The following is an 18,232-nucleotide window of genomic DNA, read 5'->3' as shown; positions in this document are numbered from 1 at the left end:
CGATGGAGAAAATATTGCCAATTTGAGGTCTTCATGTTGACAGGAATTTATTGAATTTGACTTTTTTTATAGAAAATATTTTTAAAATGGGAAATATTTTTGGACGTTCGTACTTGCAAAGTAAATGCCAAGTGCTGTTTGACATTGAGTATTTATTTAACCGGTTATCTTACATGCATTGAAAAATCAAATCAAATCAGTTTCTTTGCTTCGTTTAGGTAGTAGGAAACCAATTTCCGCGTATATTTTGAGCCAAAATTGATTGGTTTTAGTAATCGAGTTGTGAATAAAGTTGTCCTTGAATGGTCTGAAACGCTGTGGCTTAGTAGCTTCTTCAGATTTCCGTATACACAAATATGAAGTAATTTGATTTGGCTAAATTTCATGCTGAACAAGGGAAATTGCGTTTTGGAAAAATCCTCTCACAACTTATATATATATTCGTGGATTCGATATGTTAGAGGGTTAATTTTGTGTTCCCAGAAAACCAGGAAATCCTTTGTACTTTTGAATGGATTTGATTAAAGACTACAAGTGTATCATGCAGCTGCCGGAGTAAACTAAACCAGAGGTCGACGCCGCCGATCTCACGCCGCCGCGCCGCCATACGCCGATGAATTTTACGCGCCGCCGCCGCCGAAAAATTTAATTTCCTATACCTTTAACATTGCGACGCCGCGCCGCGCCGCCGACGCCGCCGAAAAATCACCAAAAACTGGCGCCGCCGCCGCCGAAAATTTGTCGGCGTCGACCTCTGAACTAAACATATGTACATACATAATACGTCAAAATATTTCTTCCTGGCAGAACACTACTTTATGTATGTAATAACTGTACAACCGGGAAGAGCCTAATCTAAATATAATCGTAACGTGTTCCTTCTTCGAAATCTATGTAGGTAAAGAGTAACACGTTGGCTGATCACGTGCGTACGCAATAAACCAGATACAGGAGACTGTGCAAGGCCAGTGACAAAGATACATATTATGCAAGAGTGAGGACATTATTAATTTAAATGCGATTTTATTTCTGACAAGAATACTTGTAATAAAGAAATAACTCAAATGAAATGGACACAAAATTTGATTTCATTTACTACGTATTGTAGGGATTTTAATTAGTTCTCCTCGTTTGTTTACTGAGGATGAGTTTTCTAAAATTCTAACAGATACGTCAAGTTCGAACCTTTCAGGTAATCATCTAACTCGAATTAAATCCTCTAATTAGTATGTCTTCTATGTATGTACGTCGTTACTCTGGACTTTGCTTTAAGATCTAAAAATCAAAATGCTTAACGTAACAGGAAGTTTACATATAATCGTACTGGAGTCATTCCGGGCATGCCAAGATTGAAGTTTCACAGTAAATATTCTTAGGCTACATAACACTATGATTAATGTTAAATAATTGTGTCCCCAAACATTTATGTATTTAGTGTATTTATGTATGTATGTAAGGCCCGCAAAAATCAGTCGAACCCCTGGCGATTTTGAAGGTAAACCCCCGGGTTTTTTCTAACCTTGTTCGAAACCTCCGTGGCGAAACAACCTTTCCGATATCGTGAATGCAAGTACTATTAAAATTATTATACAATTGAGATGACATCAATAAGTTTGACATATTTACAATAAAAAATTAAAATATCCTTACCATAAATAAAAAAGTTTCAATTATTTCACTAAACACAATGGAATAATTAATTGCGTTCGTACATATGTATTGAATTTACACACTTCAATTTCCAACTTGCATGTGTAATTTTTTGGCTTTCAACACACTTTAAATTAGTCATCACCCAATCCATCATGTATAAATGCAAGCCCTCATTTATTCATATAGTTCTCGCCATCCTGACTTCTGAACTGTGGTAAGTTTGTACATAGAAAATATAGAAATATTAAAATTTGAAAAGCTCTTAAAGTTTAAAAATTTCTTGAATTTAAAAACTAGCCAAGTTACCCCCCACCACCACGATTCTCGTCACCCCAGGCTCAGAATCAGCATGGCGCGACGAGGGCGTTACAAACCACCACAGACACGCTCTGTCCTTCAGTTATCCAGCATGATGCGTTCCACTTTTGGCTTTGCTGCCGCCTACTTATCAAACTACGGGAATTACTGCGGCTTCAATGGAGACACTCCGAGCATATTTGAGCCCATTGACACCTGTGACCATTGCTGCCTATTACATGACAAATGCTACGAAGAGACTATGACAAACTGGTGCATCCCTTACACGACTTGGTATTCGTATGAAAATGAGGATCCAATAATCTGCACGGATCAGGCGGATTCCTGTAACCGAAAAGCCTGCGATTGTGATAGAATCTTGGTGAATTGTCTGATTCCAGTTTTTGATCCAGGAAATTGGTTAAGACCGTGGTCCTGCAAACCTCTCCCTGATCCTACTCAGAAGAATTACACAATAGTTATGTAAATTCTCTCATTGCAAAATAAAGGAAGCCTTGCACATGGAAAAATTCCCCAAAGAATATAAGAAAGGCTAAATCCTCTGTATCATTATTTGGATCCCAGTACAGTACTCCGTTATTTAAAATTCCTTAATTATTTAATTGTGACGAATTTTATATGAACGTTTTTGCAAATAATCTACCTATTCTTTCTTTATCCTTAATGAAGACAATGTAAAATTGTAGAAAGCTTGGAGTTCTAAATAAACTGTATATTTTCTGGAAAAATATGTAAGTTCTCACACCTTCGAAACCAACTAAATTATGCTACTATTTAAGTAAAGACTGAAACTGACTTAATTTGAACCCGTAACATGTCACGTGCTAAAAAATTCAAAAACGACAAAGTTAACACAGGAAAATCTAGAAGATTTTTTTCCAATTTATTAGGTTTAAAATAAATAACAGAACACGTTCACTTCATGATTGAATCTTTGTGTGGGTGAAACTTCTTCAAAAACTCGAAATTAATCGCATGATTTATGCTAATACATATGTAAATATGTATGTATGCATGGTCCCTAAGGGTGAATGGTTGGCTATTTTTATCCTGGAATTTTGTCAATTTTGCACTCGCTAATAGTGCTAAAAATGCAATTGTTTCCACACCACGCACGCGAACTTTGCATGCGTGTTCACCTACTCTTAAAAAACACCTGCACAAGTTAACGATTAAGCAATCCTACAAAAAACACGGTACGAAACGAAATTTACCAGAGTTAAGTTGCTGCAATGTGTTAAATGAATGCATAAATATAAAATTTATTTTTCATTATTATCACTAACAATTGCTGGAAATGTGTTTAACATTGTTGAAATCTTGAATTTTGTTTTACAGTCACCACATTAAATTTGGCAAAGCATCTCAAGTTTTTGCGAATACATCATAGATACTGTATTAATAATACAGAAATTACAGAATACATACATATGTACCTATGCAAATCTATAAAACCAACAAATACCGACTCTATATGGATCTGAATCCAGGGGATAAATTGGATTGTTCAAAGTCCTCAAAAACGATTAAAACCTGGACTAGACAGTGTCTAGTCCAGGGCACGACCCACATGGCACGACCAAGGTCAGGTGTGAGGTGTGCGTGTAAATTTGCAGAGCTGAAACTAATTTTAAATATGATCCACATTTTCGCACTTTCCCCTTGCATATGTAGGTTTGCGGAACAATTTCCAAAAATAGACGCGCATTATCTTGCCATATGTGGAGATTTCACACCAACCGGAAGCGACCAAGTTGTGACACTGGTCATCAGATGTTTTCCAGTTCGACCTTACCAACGGGGAAGTTGTGAGACACGCAAAAACTGAACATGCCGAAAATCCGGTCCGATTTGGGGGCACACTTAACGGAAACGAGGCCTGAACTTGAGAAACACCAAGAGGATGTCGTTCTACTACGTCGCTTTGGAACCTGGCATGAGTGGGAATCTCGATCCCGAATATTACGGCGACATTTTCAAGTCCGTCGAACGTTACAAGCCAGAGTTGGGAAAGTTGACGATAAAGTAATTCCCACTTTTTAACCAAACATGATAACAATCTGGACTTATGTATATTAAATCCCCATTTTTTGAGCAGGTTCATCAACAACAATAATGTTTTAAAGTCTTCATTTATCAAACAATTCTGGATTCCATGACTGCCGCTTCAAACACGGTGCTCTCGAGCATGGCGACCACCTCAGTTTCAGAAAAGCAGTGGTTGTTCCTCCTCAAAAATAGGAATCAGCCAGACTCGAACCCTCAAAACTTTCTTGCTTATCAGGTGCGTATTTATTATCGAGGAGGGCAACATCTTATGGTTTGAAGAACAAAAATATAGCCACAGTATAAAGTAAAGAAACCTTCCTAAAATTTAAAGATACTTTTACTGACTAAGAATAGGGTCTCCCAGTGTATGCTTTCCGATTTTGGCCAAATTGGTGTCACTCGATCACAAATTTAATTAGTATGAAATTTGCGACAGACGCAATCTCCCAATGGGCTTGTTTTTTAATTATTATGATAATTACGAATAATACAGAAACCTTTAAGTCAACAAATTTTACACGTTCCAAATTCACTGCGCGTTTCTGGACCACGCAAAAAACCGATAGAAGAAAGTTTATTGAGCAAATTTTACACACGTTCAAATGATCCACGTTCAAATAACACACGTTCAAATGAATAATGTTGACTTTTTTGAGAATTTTGAAAATCTTGAAATTTTCTCGTATTACGTGCTAACAAGTAAGTAGACTATATAAGCTGGAAATTTTGTAAATGAAATGATTTTCCATCAATTTAAAAAATGCGTCCAAATTTCCGCTCGGCTAAATTATCGTCACTTAGAGCCTAGCCGAGTCAAAACTCTCGCACTGTGTTCACAAAGTTGCGGTATCAACTCCACTCGGCTGCAACTCCGGGAAATGTGCTTTAACCCTCAAGCTTAATAGACAAGTAGTCGCGGTATCAACCCCGCAAGGCTTCAACACGTGTGGTTGCAAGGCTCAAGCTTAATAGGTATGTACATACATACATATTCCTAAACGCTCAACCCATCGTGGTTAAGCAAGCTTACCACACGGTAACTCCATTAATATGCAAATTTATTTATTTTACACGCCTCATTGCTTCATTGTTTTAATGATTTTTCGATATTTATTATGATGAAAATGAAAATTTATACAAAAAAAGTCTGCAAGTAATTTTAGAATATGAAAATAAAGACATTATGTAAGATAATTGATAGACACAATAATTTAAATACTGTGGTAGTGTTTCATCGATAAATTATATTTTTTAAATTGATGAAAAATCATTTCAATTACAAAATTTCCAGCTTATATAGTCTGCTTACTTGTTAACCTAGCACGTAATACGAGAAAATGTCAAAATTTTCAAAATTCTCAAAAAAGTCAACATTATTATCCCAGTGGAACGTGTATAACTGCATACAAAGTGCACTTACAAATTATTAATATTTGCTCAACTAAACTTTCTTCTATCGTTTTTTTTGCGTGGTTCAGACTAATCTACATACATTTTAGAAGCAATAATTGAATGAAGTTCAGCAATAAATTTTACACCAAACAATTATATACGTACTCGCAAACATTTAAAACATGACAGAGTACATTCTTTGTCATACCACAATTTAATAAAAAATATGAATATCACTACTCAAATTCGTCATATGTACATATTTGACGAATATCTCAACGAGGAAATTAATTCCATCAAATTTAACTACGTATTTAGTCTAAGTAAAAGTAAAAGGAAGAAAAATCGAAAAATATTTAACAAAACTAACACATGTTTCTGAAGTTCAGGTTGAATTGTGTAATCTAACATTTGTACGTAAATATTAAATTCCTTCATACAACTCAGGAGCCTAGAAAAACGTCAGCAGCACATTAACCGTATTATCGACCACGGCTTGCATGCACGAATTAAAAGTGTCCATTTCAAAGTGGTACGCGGACGAGACATTAATTCGTATGCACCACAACGACATTTCGACCCTTTTATAGTACGCGATCCTCCTCGGCATGCAGGCCATGTTTTGTTTGAAACGAGCCGAACTTTCATAAATTTCCGCCGCTGCTTTGAAGCAACTGCTTTCAAAATAGCTGAACGCGAACGCGCTAAGAAACAGGGTGAATCGGATCGGAGCGGGTAAAATGTGCCAGCACTTGATCGTGATCACGTTGACGAGCACGTGCACGGCGCAGAGGACGTGTTGTGTAATCGGCCACAAAAGGGCGGAACAGGTCTCTCTGTGAAAGCAGTTTAGAACGTGTAAAATTTTGTAGAGTGATACGTTTCTCGACATATTTCTCGAGCTGGTGGCGTCCTTGGGTTGAGAATTGTTGCTGAAAGATGAGAAGCTATTAGTATGTGTAGATACGTTATGACTAATATGCTTGTAGTGTTAAGTCATAACTCACCAAATCAGTTGCAACCAGTTTCTTGTAATTTGGGCGTAAACGACCAACTGTGTAGCGGCATATCCTGTCCCAAAGATGGCCATGTAGCTCAAAAGTAGTTCGGCAAAGGCGAACAGAGCGATTCCTTAAATGTAAATTTAGCAAAATATATTATTTACCGAATCCTATCACGATACAATTTTTGTAGCTTCGCAATTTTGCTTAATGAGTTGCGATGCGAAATATGATGTTATGTATGAGTGTTCTTATGGAATGCAGATCGCATCCAATTTCTTATTAAGTATCATTGGCTGTTGCTTTTAGTATCTAGTGATTCATCATAAATGCAAAGCAATGTTATAATCGATATTACCAATTTTGTTGTCGTAAAAATCCCCCGGTAATAATCTGTTCCCCCAGTATCGCACGCTATGCCTCTCCTCCAAATGCTGCAGGGTTGGTCCGATGGGTTGGATATGGACCGTTATAACGCCAAATGTCACGTAAAATAAGCCATCGTCCACACCACCATTCTGATCCGTGTAATATTCGTCTTCAAGAAATTAAATCGGAATTTATTGTTAGTAGAATATTTCAATATGCTCGAAATCAACGTAATAAACCGACGTGCGTAAAAATTGAAGCAATTCACTCAGTCATTGCGTTTACAGACGCCCTTGATGTTCTAGCAAGTTTACAAAAAATTTTCAAAGATAATTTTCGTTGGAAATATTTCTAAAATTTGATAAGTTTACAGAATTTGCGGATTTTACAAAGTTATCACTGCGTGAATTGCCACTTTCTAAAGATGACGGTTTAAAAATCAGTTTATGTACGTGATGTTAACTAATTAAATATCTACCTTTCAACCGCTGATGCACCTTACATACTTGATTGATAAGATTATTCGCAGATTTAAAGTCATTGGCAAACCATGCGATCAGGATGCACGCCCCCATGCGTGAAAGTCCATGGGACAACAACTTCATCGTCTCTTCCGGCGTCAGTTCAGCATAGTTTATCGTGCAAATTGTTACCGCCAGGTAGACCGTGTCCGCCGTATAATAGGATTGCATCAGACACCAGAGAAATATGCGAATCTTGCTTGTTTCGAATTTTACCGTTTGGCCGGTATTATCCCAAAGTATGGGGAGGAGGCAGAATTTTTGGCAAGTTTTGTAATACCGGTGGAGGAAATATTGCCAATTTGAGGTCTTCATGATTTGGCAGAATTTAGGTTTTTTTTAATGGAAAATAAATCCCAACAAGTTAATATTTTTGAACGTCTAACCTTTCCAGAATGTTAAAGTTGTTTGGCATCGCGTCACTAGCCAGGTATCGACGGAGTTAAAAAATAGAAACGAAATGAAATTACGTTTAGAAATTGTTTTCAATCGAGGAGAAATTGATTAGGTTTTTTAGTCGAGTTCAATCGCCGCGGAGGCCATGGGGACATCAACATTGTAGGATATATAAGGAAAGCGTGGGGTTTATATGTACGTATAACATGGGGAAATGATTAGGACATATTTAGAATAGCCGTGGGACATTGTCCCTATTTTCCTACACTTCCGTGGCCACTGATCAAATCGAATACATATTTACAAGGTTATTCATAAAATATGTATGATCAGCCATTTCTGCGGTTTTCGGGGATTACTACTTGGTTTGATTTTTGAAAATTGCAAGCTTCCAATGAATCATTGTCATCTTCATTAGGCAAAAACTACAAAGATTTCGGATATTAAAATCTAAACAATTCATTCGTTTGAGAAATTATGTTTTTTGAAGGGGGGGGGGATATTTGCAAATAAATGTCACTGAATCAATGTCAAATAAATGTCAATAAATTACAGCGTCTGACCATCAGCTCAAAGCTACGAGGTCAGCGTAATGCGAACCCGATAATATATGGATAACCCTCGCGATCAGTATAAATAATTTAAGTTTGCTGCTGTTTATCAAGCAATATGTTGAGGTATGTATGGTACAAACTATGAAACTCATATGTGTAAAAGACTACTTTTATATGCATGGATTCGATTTTCGATTTGTCAAAATTAAATTCAAAAAGCAATAAATTTAATTGGCATTTGAATTATTGTGCAAATACGTATGAAAATACGTATGAAAATGAAGGTTTGAGACTCATTAATCTTGGAATAGTTGCCGTCTTGCTATTGGCTGGCTGGTGGTCAAGGAACTGGTCTTGGAGTGTCCTAAAGGCAAATACGACGTGGGGTTCTCATCTCGTAAAGCTCTTTACAAGTTACAGGCTGAACGCATCTTACGACTCGAATTCCTGGCACCTTCTGACCATGATACAGCGAGCACACTAAAGATCCTACTTTAGAGTCCTTCAGACAACGGGCTTATTTCGGAATAAAGCCAAAAAACTTGGTTCGAACAAGGAATACATATACTGCCCACTTCATCACGGATGGTCAAATCAACAAGCACAGCTTGGCGTGCAAAGGAAATTTTGAATGATATGGTGAAACGTGGAATTGACATGTCTACGTCTCCTGTTTGGATAACATTCTTGTCAAAATGGCAGATCCAACATTTATTGGATATATACTGTATCAGCCAGGGAGCTGAATCCGGGACCAAGGTTATGGAAAAACCCACGGAACCCACAGAAGATCCCCCACGTGAACAGCTTGGATGAACTTGCCCACCCCGAGCGTCCTAACGGTATCAAGTTGGAAAAATTTGTGCTCGAAGTAAATATTCCAGCTTTTCAACAACTTTGTGGTGTGGGAAGTCCTTCGGGAAGACGAGTTTAGTCCGTTGAAGAATTCGGACGGGGCGGAGAAGGACACGACTCTCACCGGTCCACCAACGTCTTATCCTCTAGGCCCGGAGCGTCAGATCGACGGCAGGACACCCCATCTCACTAATTCCTGGTATCTTGAATAACAACGCTATTCAAGTGGAGAACAACAACAACGAGGTTCAAAAGCCCAGTACGAGTAAGTATAAGTTCCCCGTGGTGGTGGAAATATCCCCCCTCGTTTCCTACACGGGTGATGGATTGGAGACATTTATCTCCGGGACCGAAAAGGTCACCCCGTCTTCTTCAGATGGTCACCCCGGCCTCGAAGGCGATGTCTTCCTCAAAGTGCACACCGTTCAACCCATGGCTCAACAACTACATACATACCTATCCGCAGTAACTATTAAACAAAAAATAATGTAATACATACATATTTACATCGATATTTCAACATGTTGAAAAAATCAACTCTAAAAACAACTCTTTATCTTGGACAAAATAAATTGGTCGTCTTCATCAAATTCAACGTTTTAATACATACATATAATTTCTACATGCATATATACATATATATATAGCAAATACTTTGTATAAATTTCCTGCAGAAATGCCACATCCCCACTATTTCCCATCCCCACTTTATTATGAAATATATGCAATGCATGTAAACCTACAACATGCCTACAACCATGGAAATCGATCGAATCCAAATGCAAATGACTCGGCAAAATTTTGTCTCAATTTCTTCATCTCAAATTCGCATTGCATTGAGTTTGCGACTGGACTGGCTCGACGTCACAACTGTGAACTGCCGATCTGCTGTAGTTCCTGCGAGGACTCTAACTGAACTCTAACTGAACACAGTTAGAGTTCCTAGAAAGTGTATTTGAAAAACAGCCACCGCAAAACAGAAAAAAAGTGAGATTTTGGGAGCACACACGATTTCGTGCATTTTCTGCCAAACGTGGTGGCTGCAACTCTCACCGTCACCACCGCTCATGTCCATATATCCTGGCATCAAAAAATTACGTTTGCAGCACATAGGTGGCGTCCGCACCCCTATTTGGACATATTCTCTCCAATTTCGCCAATTTCGGAGTCGCGTCTCCCCAAATTTGATGCTCTAAATGGCGGTGCCGACGCCACCTAGGTGCTTCCAACGTAATTTTTTGATGCGAGGATATGTGGATGTGAGCGGTGGTGCACCACCATCGTGGGGCGAAGCACACACTGCTTGGGCGTGCAGCAGCCACCACGCGCTGCGTTAATACTACCAATAGGGGGCCAGAAATCGTACCTCTATCGTGGCGATTTTCCTTATGCACTTTCCACGAACCCTTTCTGGCTCACTCCAAATAAAAAAGCCAGCTGGGTTCGTCGCGGGAACTATGCGCGACCAATGGCAACCTCAGCTCCCGAGAAACCTAATTAATTCAGTCAACAAATGATCGCGACAGGAATAACAAATAAAGAAAAGTGCAAATATTTTACACATTGCTTTTCACTTATTAAAATTAATATTAATTCGATAAACACGTCAATGTTGATCAATTTCTGAGGAAGGGTAAGTCCTTACTGAGTATTTGTTACTCCAAGAATTAAAAATCACTTGAAAAGAAAAACGATAAATAACGTATGCTTTATCTTATCCATGAATTCTGAAACAGAAGTTTGACATTTTGAGAATATCCGTGGATAACAATTCAACTCGGGTGAAATGGAATCTCCTCCGTCGACGATAAACGCGCAGGACATGGCACTACAAAATCCTCTCGTAAGCCAATTAATTAGAACGCTTTTTCAAATTTTTTTTAAACGCATCAATTATTAAGTATTCCCAAAATTTTTACAGATTTTGACAAAAATATTGCAAAATAACTCTGTCTCATTGACAAGTTGTCGACTGGTTTCTCAATTTTGGAACGAAGTGGTTCTCTCCCTTCCAAATACAAGACTTTCTTTGAAGCTGAACCATAACGACGAAGACTGTGATGAAGCACTCCAATTTTTCGGACTATGTTTCTCATTAGATAAGCGACTTGCGCAACGGGTTAGCGCTGAAAGTGGCACCTTTTCCATTGACTGGAGGCTGATGCACATTTGCGGCAAATTTGGCGACTGGGTACAAATCTTGGAGATTTACTTGTCGGAGGAAGATTGCCTCAAATCTACCTGTCAAGTTTTGAAATACTGCTGCCCCAATTTGAAACAATTGCGAATTGATTGCGACTTTGTGGATGCAAGGAATGTGGATCTTTTTCCACCAGATGAGGAACAAATTCTGCCAGTAAAACCAAATTTGACCTTGTTCACTCTCACTTGCTTGGATTTCGACCCGGAAATCTGGTTTGTCCCGGCTATCGCCATTTTGATTCAACTGGTGGTCAAGGCCTCGCCAAATTTAAGAGAGGTCACCATTCCATGGGGATTTTACCCAAATTTGGCAAATTCCAAGTGTCTCGAATCCTTAACCATTTAAAGAGGACAAGTAAAAGTCAAGATGTCCATAATTCGTGTCACCAGGCGACAGTAGAGTTACCTTAATTCGTGAGGGAGCTTTATTTCTAAAGGATCATTATTCGTAACCAAAAATGCCAGTCAAATATGTTACTCCGTGACAACATTTTCATAAAAAATTTTAATTTTTAGCCCGACCCAAGGCTTATGTACCCGTGTTGTCCATCTGTACAATGATAATTTTTTTATAAAATTATCCGATCGACTTGATATTTTCCACACATATAGACCATCCAAATACACAACTCGAGTTCGAAGACTGGTTCGATCGGTCAAGTGGTTGGCCGGTAGGGGTCATATGGGTGTTGGGGGTCAAGGGTAACGAAAATTAAAAATTTGCGTGAAAGTTTATAATGACTAGCAATGGAAGAATATAACGTAGAATTAAATAGATTTTTATCTTGAGGTACCCTATAGGGTAAATGTTAATCCTAAGTTATTTCTCGACTCCATACTAAATTATTTCAGCTGATTATATCAATTTTAAGAAATCGGTGTGGACCACCCCCTAGTGTCCCTCTGCAAATTTGTGTTCATATTTAACTTCCTATTATTTCATGAGAAGGCAGTAAAGATCTCTGGTCCTAATTTCAGCTTTCCATGTTAATCCCTGAAAATTGGTGGGGGTCACCCCATAGGGTCCTTCCAGATGAAAATTTTCCAGATTCCAATGTATATTCTTCCATGAAGAGCGATAAGAAAACTAAATGCCAAATTTCAGAACGATATGACGATTTTGAAAAATCAGTATGGGTTAGTGGGTCACCCACCCTTCCAGATGAAAATTCTACCAATTTCATTTCATATTCTTCCTTTAGGCCCCATAAGCAACCTATCCACCAAATTTAAGTTAGATATGACGACTTTGAAAAATCGGTAGGGGTCACCCCATAGGGTCCCTCAAGATAAATTTTTCGAATTTGAGTTCATATCCTTCCTTTAGGACCCATTTACTCCTCTGCACCAAATTTGAGCTTTCTACGACAATTTCGAAATTTTGGTGCATAATTCCCAACCACCCAGATGACCCCTACGGGTCAACCAGTGGACCGATTTTGCCCATCTTCGAACTCGGTTCCTAACTTTGTCCAATATGCATCTGGTAAAAATTTCAAGTCAATCGGCCAACTCGTTCCAGAGTTGTCGAAAGACAGACGGACAGAAGGAGGGACGGACGGACGGACGGACATGACAATTACATAAGCCCTGGTTCGGGCTAAAAACAAATGTCGACGTCACGAATTATGGCGAATTTGCCAGGGAACGACAAACGTCTACGTCACGAATTAAGGTAAGGTTTTCTGTGGCAACATATGTCGTCGTCACGGGTTATGGAGCGGATTTTGACGATGACATATGCCTTTGTCACGAATTATGGACAAGTCGCCAAAGCGACATATGCCACTTTCACAGATTAAATGGTTAAACATCGCGTTGAATAAAGTCCACCCATGTGAAATCCAATACACACCGAACGTTTCGAAACTGTCAAGAATGTTGCATCAAGTCGATGACCAACTAGTCAACCTGTGTTTTGGTACTGTTCAAAACGACCTTCTGCTAATGTCGGACGACGAGTACGACTACGAAAACTCATCTCAAATCGGATTCCACTTGTCGAAAAAGATGCCAAAATTACGAAAGTTTTCCAACCGCATTGTTGAAATGTTTCGATGTGCCGACTTTTTACAAAATATCGAAATGATGCCCCTTCTGGAAACTTTGGTGCTTGGAAGAGATCTAGCAGAGGTGAGAGGTGTGGATGACATTTTGCGAGGAATTTGTAACGCGAAAATGATTTTGCCAAGTGTACGAAAATTGGAGCTTATCGAGTTGTACGATCCCAGACTTTTGGACGGAGTGGCCACTGCATTTCCGAACGTGGAGAGGTTGGAGATGGTTCGGTTGTTGGCAAAGGAGTTAAAAGAGGAAGTGAGATTGGACGTGGGCGTGGTGTTGGAGGCGTGTCGGGGTTTGAGTGCGTTAAAACATTTGAAGTTGACCCTATCGGTGTATCCTGCGGAAATGGTGGATTTTATCCAGGGACTTTTACAAGGCAGGGAATTGTTTCAACGTGAGTATCAATTATTGAAACTTGGTTAAAAAGTTGGTTTATAAAAAAAATGCGTAACAGGGTTTGAAGGGAAGCCACGAGCAATTATTTAAGTACGTTTGCATGCGCAATTTCCTGGTATTTCTTGCATTTCTTGGGCTTGGAAATTTGTATATTTCATCGTCAATTTAAAATTGCATGTCTATACATGAATTCTTATCAAATATGTACATGCAAATTTCTTAATTTTCAACTTTCAACTTATATTCCAGGCCTTACAACGTTGGAAATTACGACGTGCCGTTGGAAATACGTACCACGAAATTTGACCGAAGATGAGATGGTTCTATTTAAGCAACTGCTTCTCGTGATAGATAAGATGGACCGGGTCACGATTGCCAATCTTGATGTGAGTAAAACTTAATCGTTAACAGATTAATTCATTATTGAATTCGTGCGTAGGCTTAATGTATACACATTTTTTCCAGTTAAACGAAGAATCTGCGAATATTATTCTGGATTTCATAGCGTAGAATAAAATGTCACCGTCCAAATTTCGGATGATTCTGGATCCGGAGGAATTTTGATAGTCAGAAATGCATCAACTAGTTTTTCCCTGTTTATAATGTATTAATAAGTACTAATTTTTTGGGTACGTCAAACATGTAAATTACTTTTGTGAAATGAGCAAATATTGCATTTTCGATAGAATGAAGTGGAAAATTGTCCATAAAATTTTGCGGAAATTTAATCTGAAAATTGATTTCATATCTTTATAATTAAAATTGTGATGTCAAATTTAGCGTGAATAAATAAGGGAATTAACTATTTAGTTCTAATGGCTTGATAAGAAGATACACATTATTTGTTAGCAATTAAGTATAGCATTAATTACCTCTTCATAAAATATTGTATAAAATAGGGATACGTTTCTATCTTCTTCGTTGCAACAGATACCTGTTTTTGTATACATTTGCATGCTGTAAATATTAGCTGCCATCAATTTAACTGAAAACACTTGGAATTTTATTTAAATGAAACTAAACTTTAACAAAAAGCATCAGTAAACAATCATGCAAATTTCATACATACATACATACATATTAAATTTATCTATATCATGCCCGTAAATTAATTGATTGTTGTGCATAACCTATTTACAGCTACATACATACATAAATATTAGGCAAAATATATGTTCATATTATTTAAATGTAACGAATTAAATTGAACATCACCAAAAATCAAAATTCCACAAAATTTCTACCCCTGCAAAATGTGAATGCGTGTTTCACCAATTCTTGAAAAGAGACGAATTCCTTCCCACAAGGGTCACATTCATGCTTTGCAGGATCATGTCGTTTTTTGTGAATGGTCAAATAATATCTCGAATGACTTTTATACTCGCACTGGTCACAGAAATGACTCGCCCCCTTGTCCACTGGGTTCCACGTGACATTTCAAGCTGGATGACTTCGTGAATCTCTTGTCACAAAATGTGCAAGGATAATTCCTCTGTTTATCATGCAAAACTCCGACGTGCTCCCTTCGGTTAGATTTTTCAAGATGGGTCTTTCTTCTGTATTAATAAAATCAGCCTTAATTAGCAAATGTTTCCCATATTTTTACCGTGATTATTTACATACATACATACATACCTCATGAGTTTCAGGCTTATCTTTGTGGGTGAACCTTCTCCCACAGGTGGTCACACTTAAAACGCTTATCGATCGTGTGGGCAGGAATGTGACTCTCAAGATGTTGTCGGGTTTTAAATTCTTTGTCGCAAAATGTCCACGAAAATCGTTCCGGGTTTTGAGCATGTCCAATTCTGCATAACATAAATAATGCTTATTTTTTTGTGATGAAGAATTACTTTGTATTCAGAGTACTTTGTTAAAAATGTGATTTAAAACTGCATGGAAGTTTTAAACTTCAAACTTATGCTTATTTAGGTATGTTTTCTCACATCCCGGAAATCTGCATGGGAATCGGGGTCGTTTCTTCGAGCTGTGGATGGTTTTAATGCGTCGGATGATTAAATATATATGCCAAAATTAGATTACAATTAAAATTGTGGCATTAAAATGAAGTGATGGAATGGAATCGGTTTTCTCGTTGTTTTGAATATTTTCCATCAAAGCGGGTGGATGGTGTCGGTGGTGGTGGGCAGTAGTGGACACCGTCCAGCTTTGCAGGAGATGGTAGAACATGGGGAGGAATGAGGATGAAGTATGTGGGTCAAGTTCAACCCATGAAAATCAGCAGATGATGTATGCAAGGCGTAACTATGGGGTCAACCATCACCATCACCATTTTTTGCCAAAAAAATAAAATAAAAAACAGCAGGATTTTGCTTCATTGTCGCTACAGTTTACTCTTCTCTAAAAATTAAATTTTAATAGAATTTTGACCACGGTCTTCGCAATAATCAAGACAATACCTCTACTTTTACACATTTTGCATTAGTGTGAGCCAAGAATAAAGGACACAGCAAAAGAGGCAACAAATTGGTAGAATCGGCAAGAAAAAAGACACGATCCGAATTCGGGTGAGGGTGTATTCTTGACTCGGTCTCATCATTACATTATACATACAAAGAGATGGATCACTTGCTTAACTTTTGCACCAGTTAAATAATCCATTTTGATTCATTAATTTGCAGGTTCATTTAGCCGTTAATTAAACTCTTCCCAGTACAATTCGAGTTACCTTTGAACTGTCGAGTATGTAATCACTTTAAAAACTAACCTTTCTCTTTACTCGGCATTTATGTATGTACAGTGGAGGTCTCCCAGCGTATGTACTCCGATTTCGACCAAACTTGTGCCAATCGATCTCAAATTTAATCAATATGAACTTTACAAATGACAGGATCTCCCAATGGTCACGTTTGGCGGAGATATATTTGCATTTGCATCTAAAACGCTGCTGAAAGTTGCAAATTTTACACTTTGCAAATCTACTGCGCGTCTCCTCCTGTTCGGATGTACAAATCTCCGCCAATCTTGCACGTAGGCAGATTGTATCTTTTGCAAATTTTATGCTAATCAAATTTGTGCTTGATTGACACTAATTTGGTCAAAATCTGAGAGCATACACAGGGAGAGCTCAATTGTTTGGATGAATATGCCTAATTTTAATTTATTTTGTCCAGAATGCAAGCTTTTCCGTTTAGACCAAGAGGTCTGCCTGGTTTTCATATGCTGCGGAAAGTCCCACAGAACGGTTTTCCAGTCCATTTGTTCCAAGAGACACATATTTTCACCGAGGACAACGTTGCTTTTGTTCGATACTACTGCATGGCGTCCGGAAAATTGGAGATAACCGACGTCTACGTTGTGGCTTGTGAAAACAAGGAGAATGGCTGGCACTATCGTGTCCACTTTGGCGGATTCCGTTTCAACGAAGACAAAACCTTCCCCCACTATTATTGTTGGCATTATGCCGATCATCTTCGAGACTGGATAATCCGCTTAGAAGTGAGATCAATTATTTTTTAACTAATTATCAGAGTCCGGAAAATATGTTCTTAAAAACCCCAAAATATGTATGCAAAATTTTTAATCAAATCGCGCAAAAATGTAGGCAAAACATTTTTAATTCGCTTCAAATTTAATTTATTTGACTTCAAAAATGCACAGAAAAGCTTTTACATTTCAAAGTAACAAACTAAAAACATTTCCACATGCTCTGGCGTCATATTTGTACGATGATGGGACAAATTTCTATGTTGGCTAAAACGACCATCGTTGTACTTTAAGCACGCAACAGCACTTGGAGAAAGTGCATTATTTATGTATTGTGAATTTCTGAGGTTTTTCCAAAAGATTGCAGAGTATTTTTGGAATATGTATCTAAAGACATATGTATGAAATATGCACGTTTTTTACAAAATCGCTGAAATCTGTTTTATGTAGCTTATTTCAAGCGTCTGGCACCCATTTTACCATGGGGGTACATAGACTCATATGCATATATTTACTTTCTGGTTATAATCATACCCCGATTTTTCGAACGTTTTATCCGTCTATCCGTTCGTCCATTCTAATTAATTGAATTCTTGTAGGCCCAGGTCCCACTTCCATTCAAAATTCCGCTGTTGAAGAATGATCCCCGCAACGGCGAGGAGGATTTCGTCCAATATCTGGACGACTTGCCACCACCAACTCCCGATGACGAAATATATAAATTCCGTGGCGGAAATGAGCACGCCATACCATTGGCTGAGGAAGAAGTTGGACTTCGAAGCGCTTGTGTTGCTGGAGAGGAGAAAATGCTGCCCACTCCGTCTCAAGTGCGGCAACACTTCCACAATGCTGCCACCCTTATTAAGGAACGGTCATCAGTTGCCTTGCAGTGGGCCGGTATGCGGCTTTTGAATTGTTCAAAATACAAGGAGAGGGACTTGGAAGTCATTCACGATGAATGTGTTACGGGTATGACAATGTACTAAACAGTGCTTATTTTTATGCGCGCAAGATT

The 18,232-nt window shown here is 38.2% G+C and overlaps 2 protein-coding genes and 1 pseudogene across 2 annotated transcripts; all 3 read left to right on the top strand.

The window, feature by feature from the left end:
• The first annotated feature begins 8,431 nt into the window (after positions 1–8,431).
• LOC110857435 lies at positions 8,432–9,320 on the top strand (annotated as a pseudogene).
• Positions 9,321–10,569: 1,249 nt separating this feature from the next.
• LOC118438081 lies at positions 10,570–11,762 on the top strand. Its single transcript, XM_035857827.1, has 3 exons — positions 10,570–10,741; positions 10,845–10,951; positions 11,030–11,762. The coding sequence occupies exons 2-3, from the start codon at positions 10,895–10,897 to the stop codon at positions 11,654–11,656; spliced, it is 684 nt and encodes a 227-aa protein (XP_035713720.1). The 5' UTR covers positions 10,570–10,741; positions 10,845–10,894; the 3' UTR covers positions 11,657–11,762.
• Positions 11,763–11,906: 144 nt separating this feature from the next.
• Positions 11,907–14,586, top strand: LOC118438022. The gene is made up of 3 exons (XM_035857694.1): positions 11,907–13,768; positions 14,020–14,156; positions 14,236–14,586. The coding sequence occupies exons 1-3, from the start codon at positions 13,051–13,053 to the stop codon at positions 14,278–14,280; spliced, it is 900 nt and encodes a 299-aa protein (XP_035713587.1). The 5' UTR covers positions 11,907–13,050; the 3' UTR covers positions 14,281–14,586.
• Positions 14,587–18,232: the final 3,646 nt, after the last annotated feature.

The sequence above is a fragment of the Folsomia candida genome, unplaced genomic scaffold (genome assembly GCF_002217175.1).
Source record: "Folsomia candida strain VU population unplaced genomic scaffold, ASM221717v1 Fcan01_Sc018, whole genome shotgun sequence".
Lineage (NCBI taxonomy): Eukaryota > Metazoa > Arthropoda > Collembola > Entomobryomorpha > Isotomidae > Folsomia > Folsomia candida.
The sequence above is the reverse complement of the archived record's forward strand: the minus strand, read 5'-3'. Positions and strand labels throughout refer to the sequence as shown.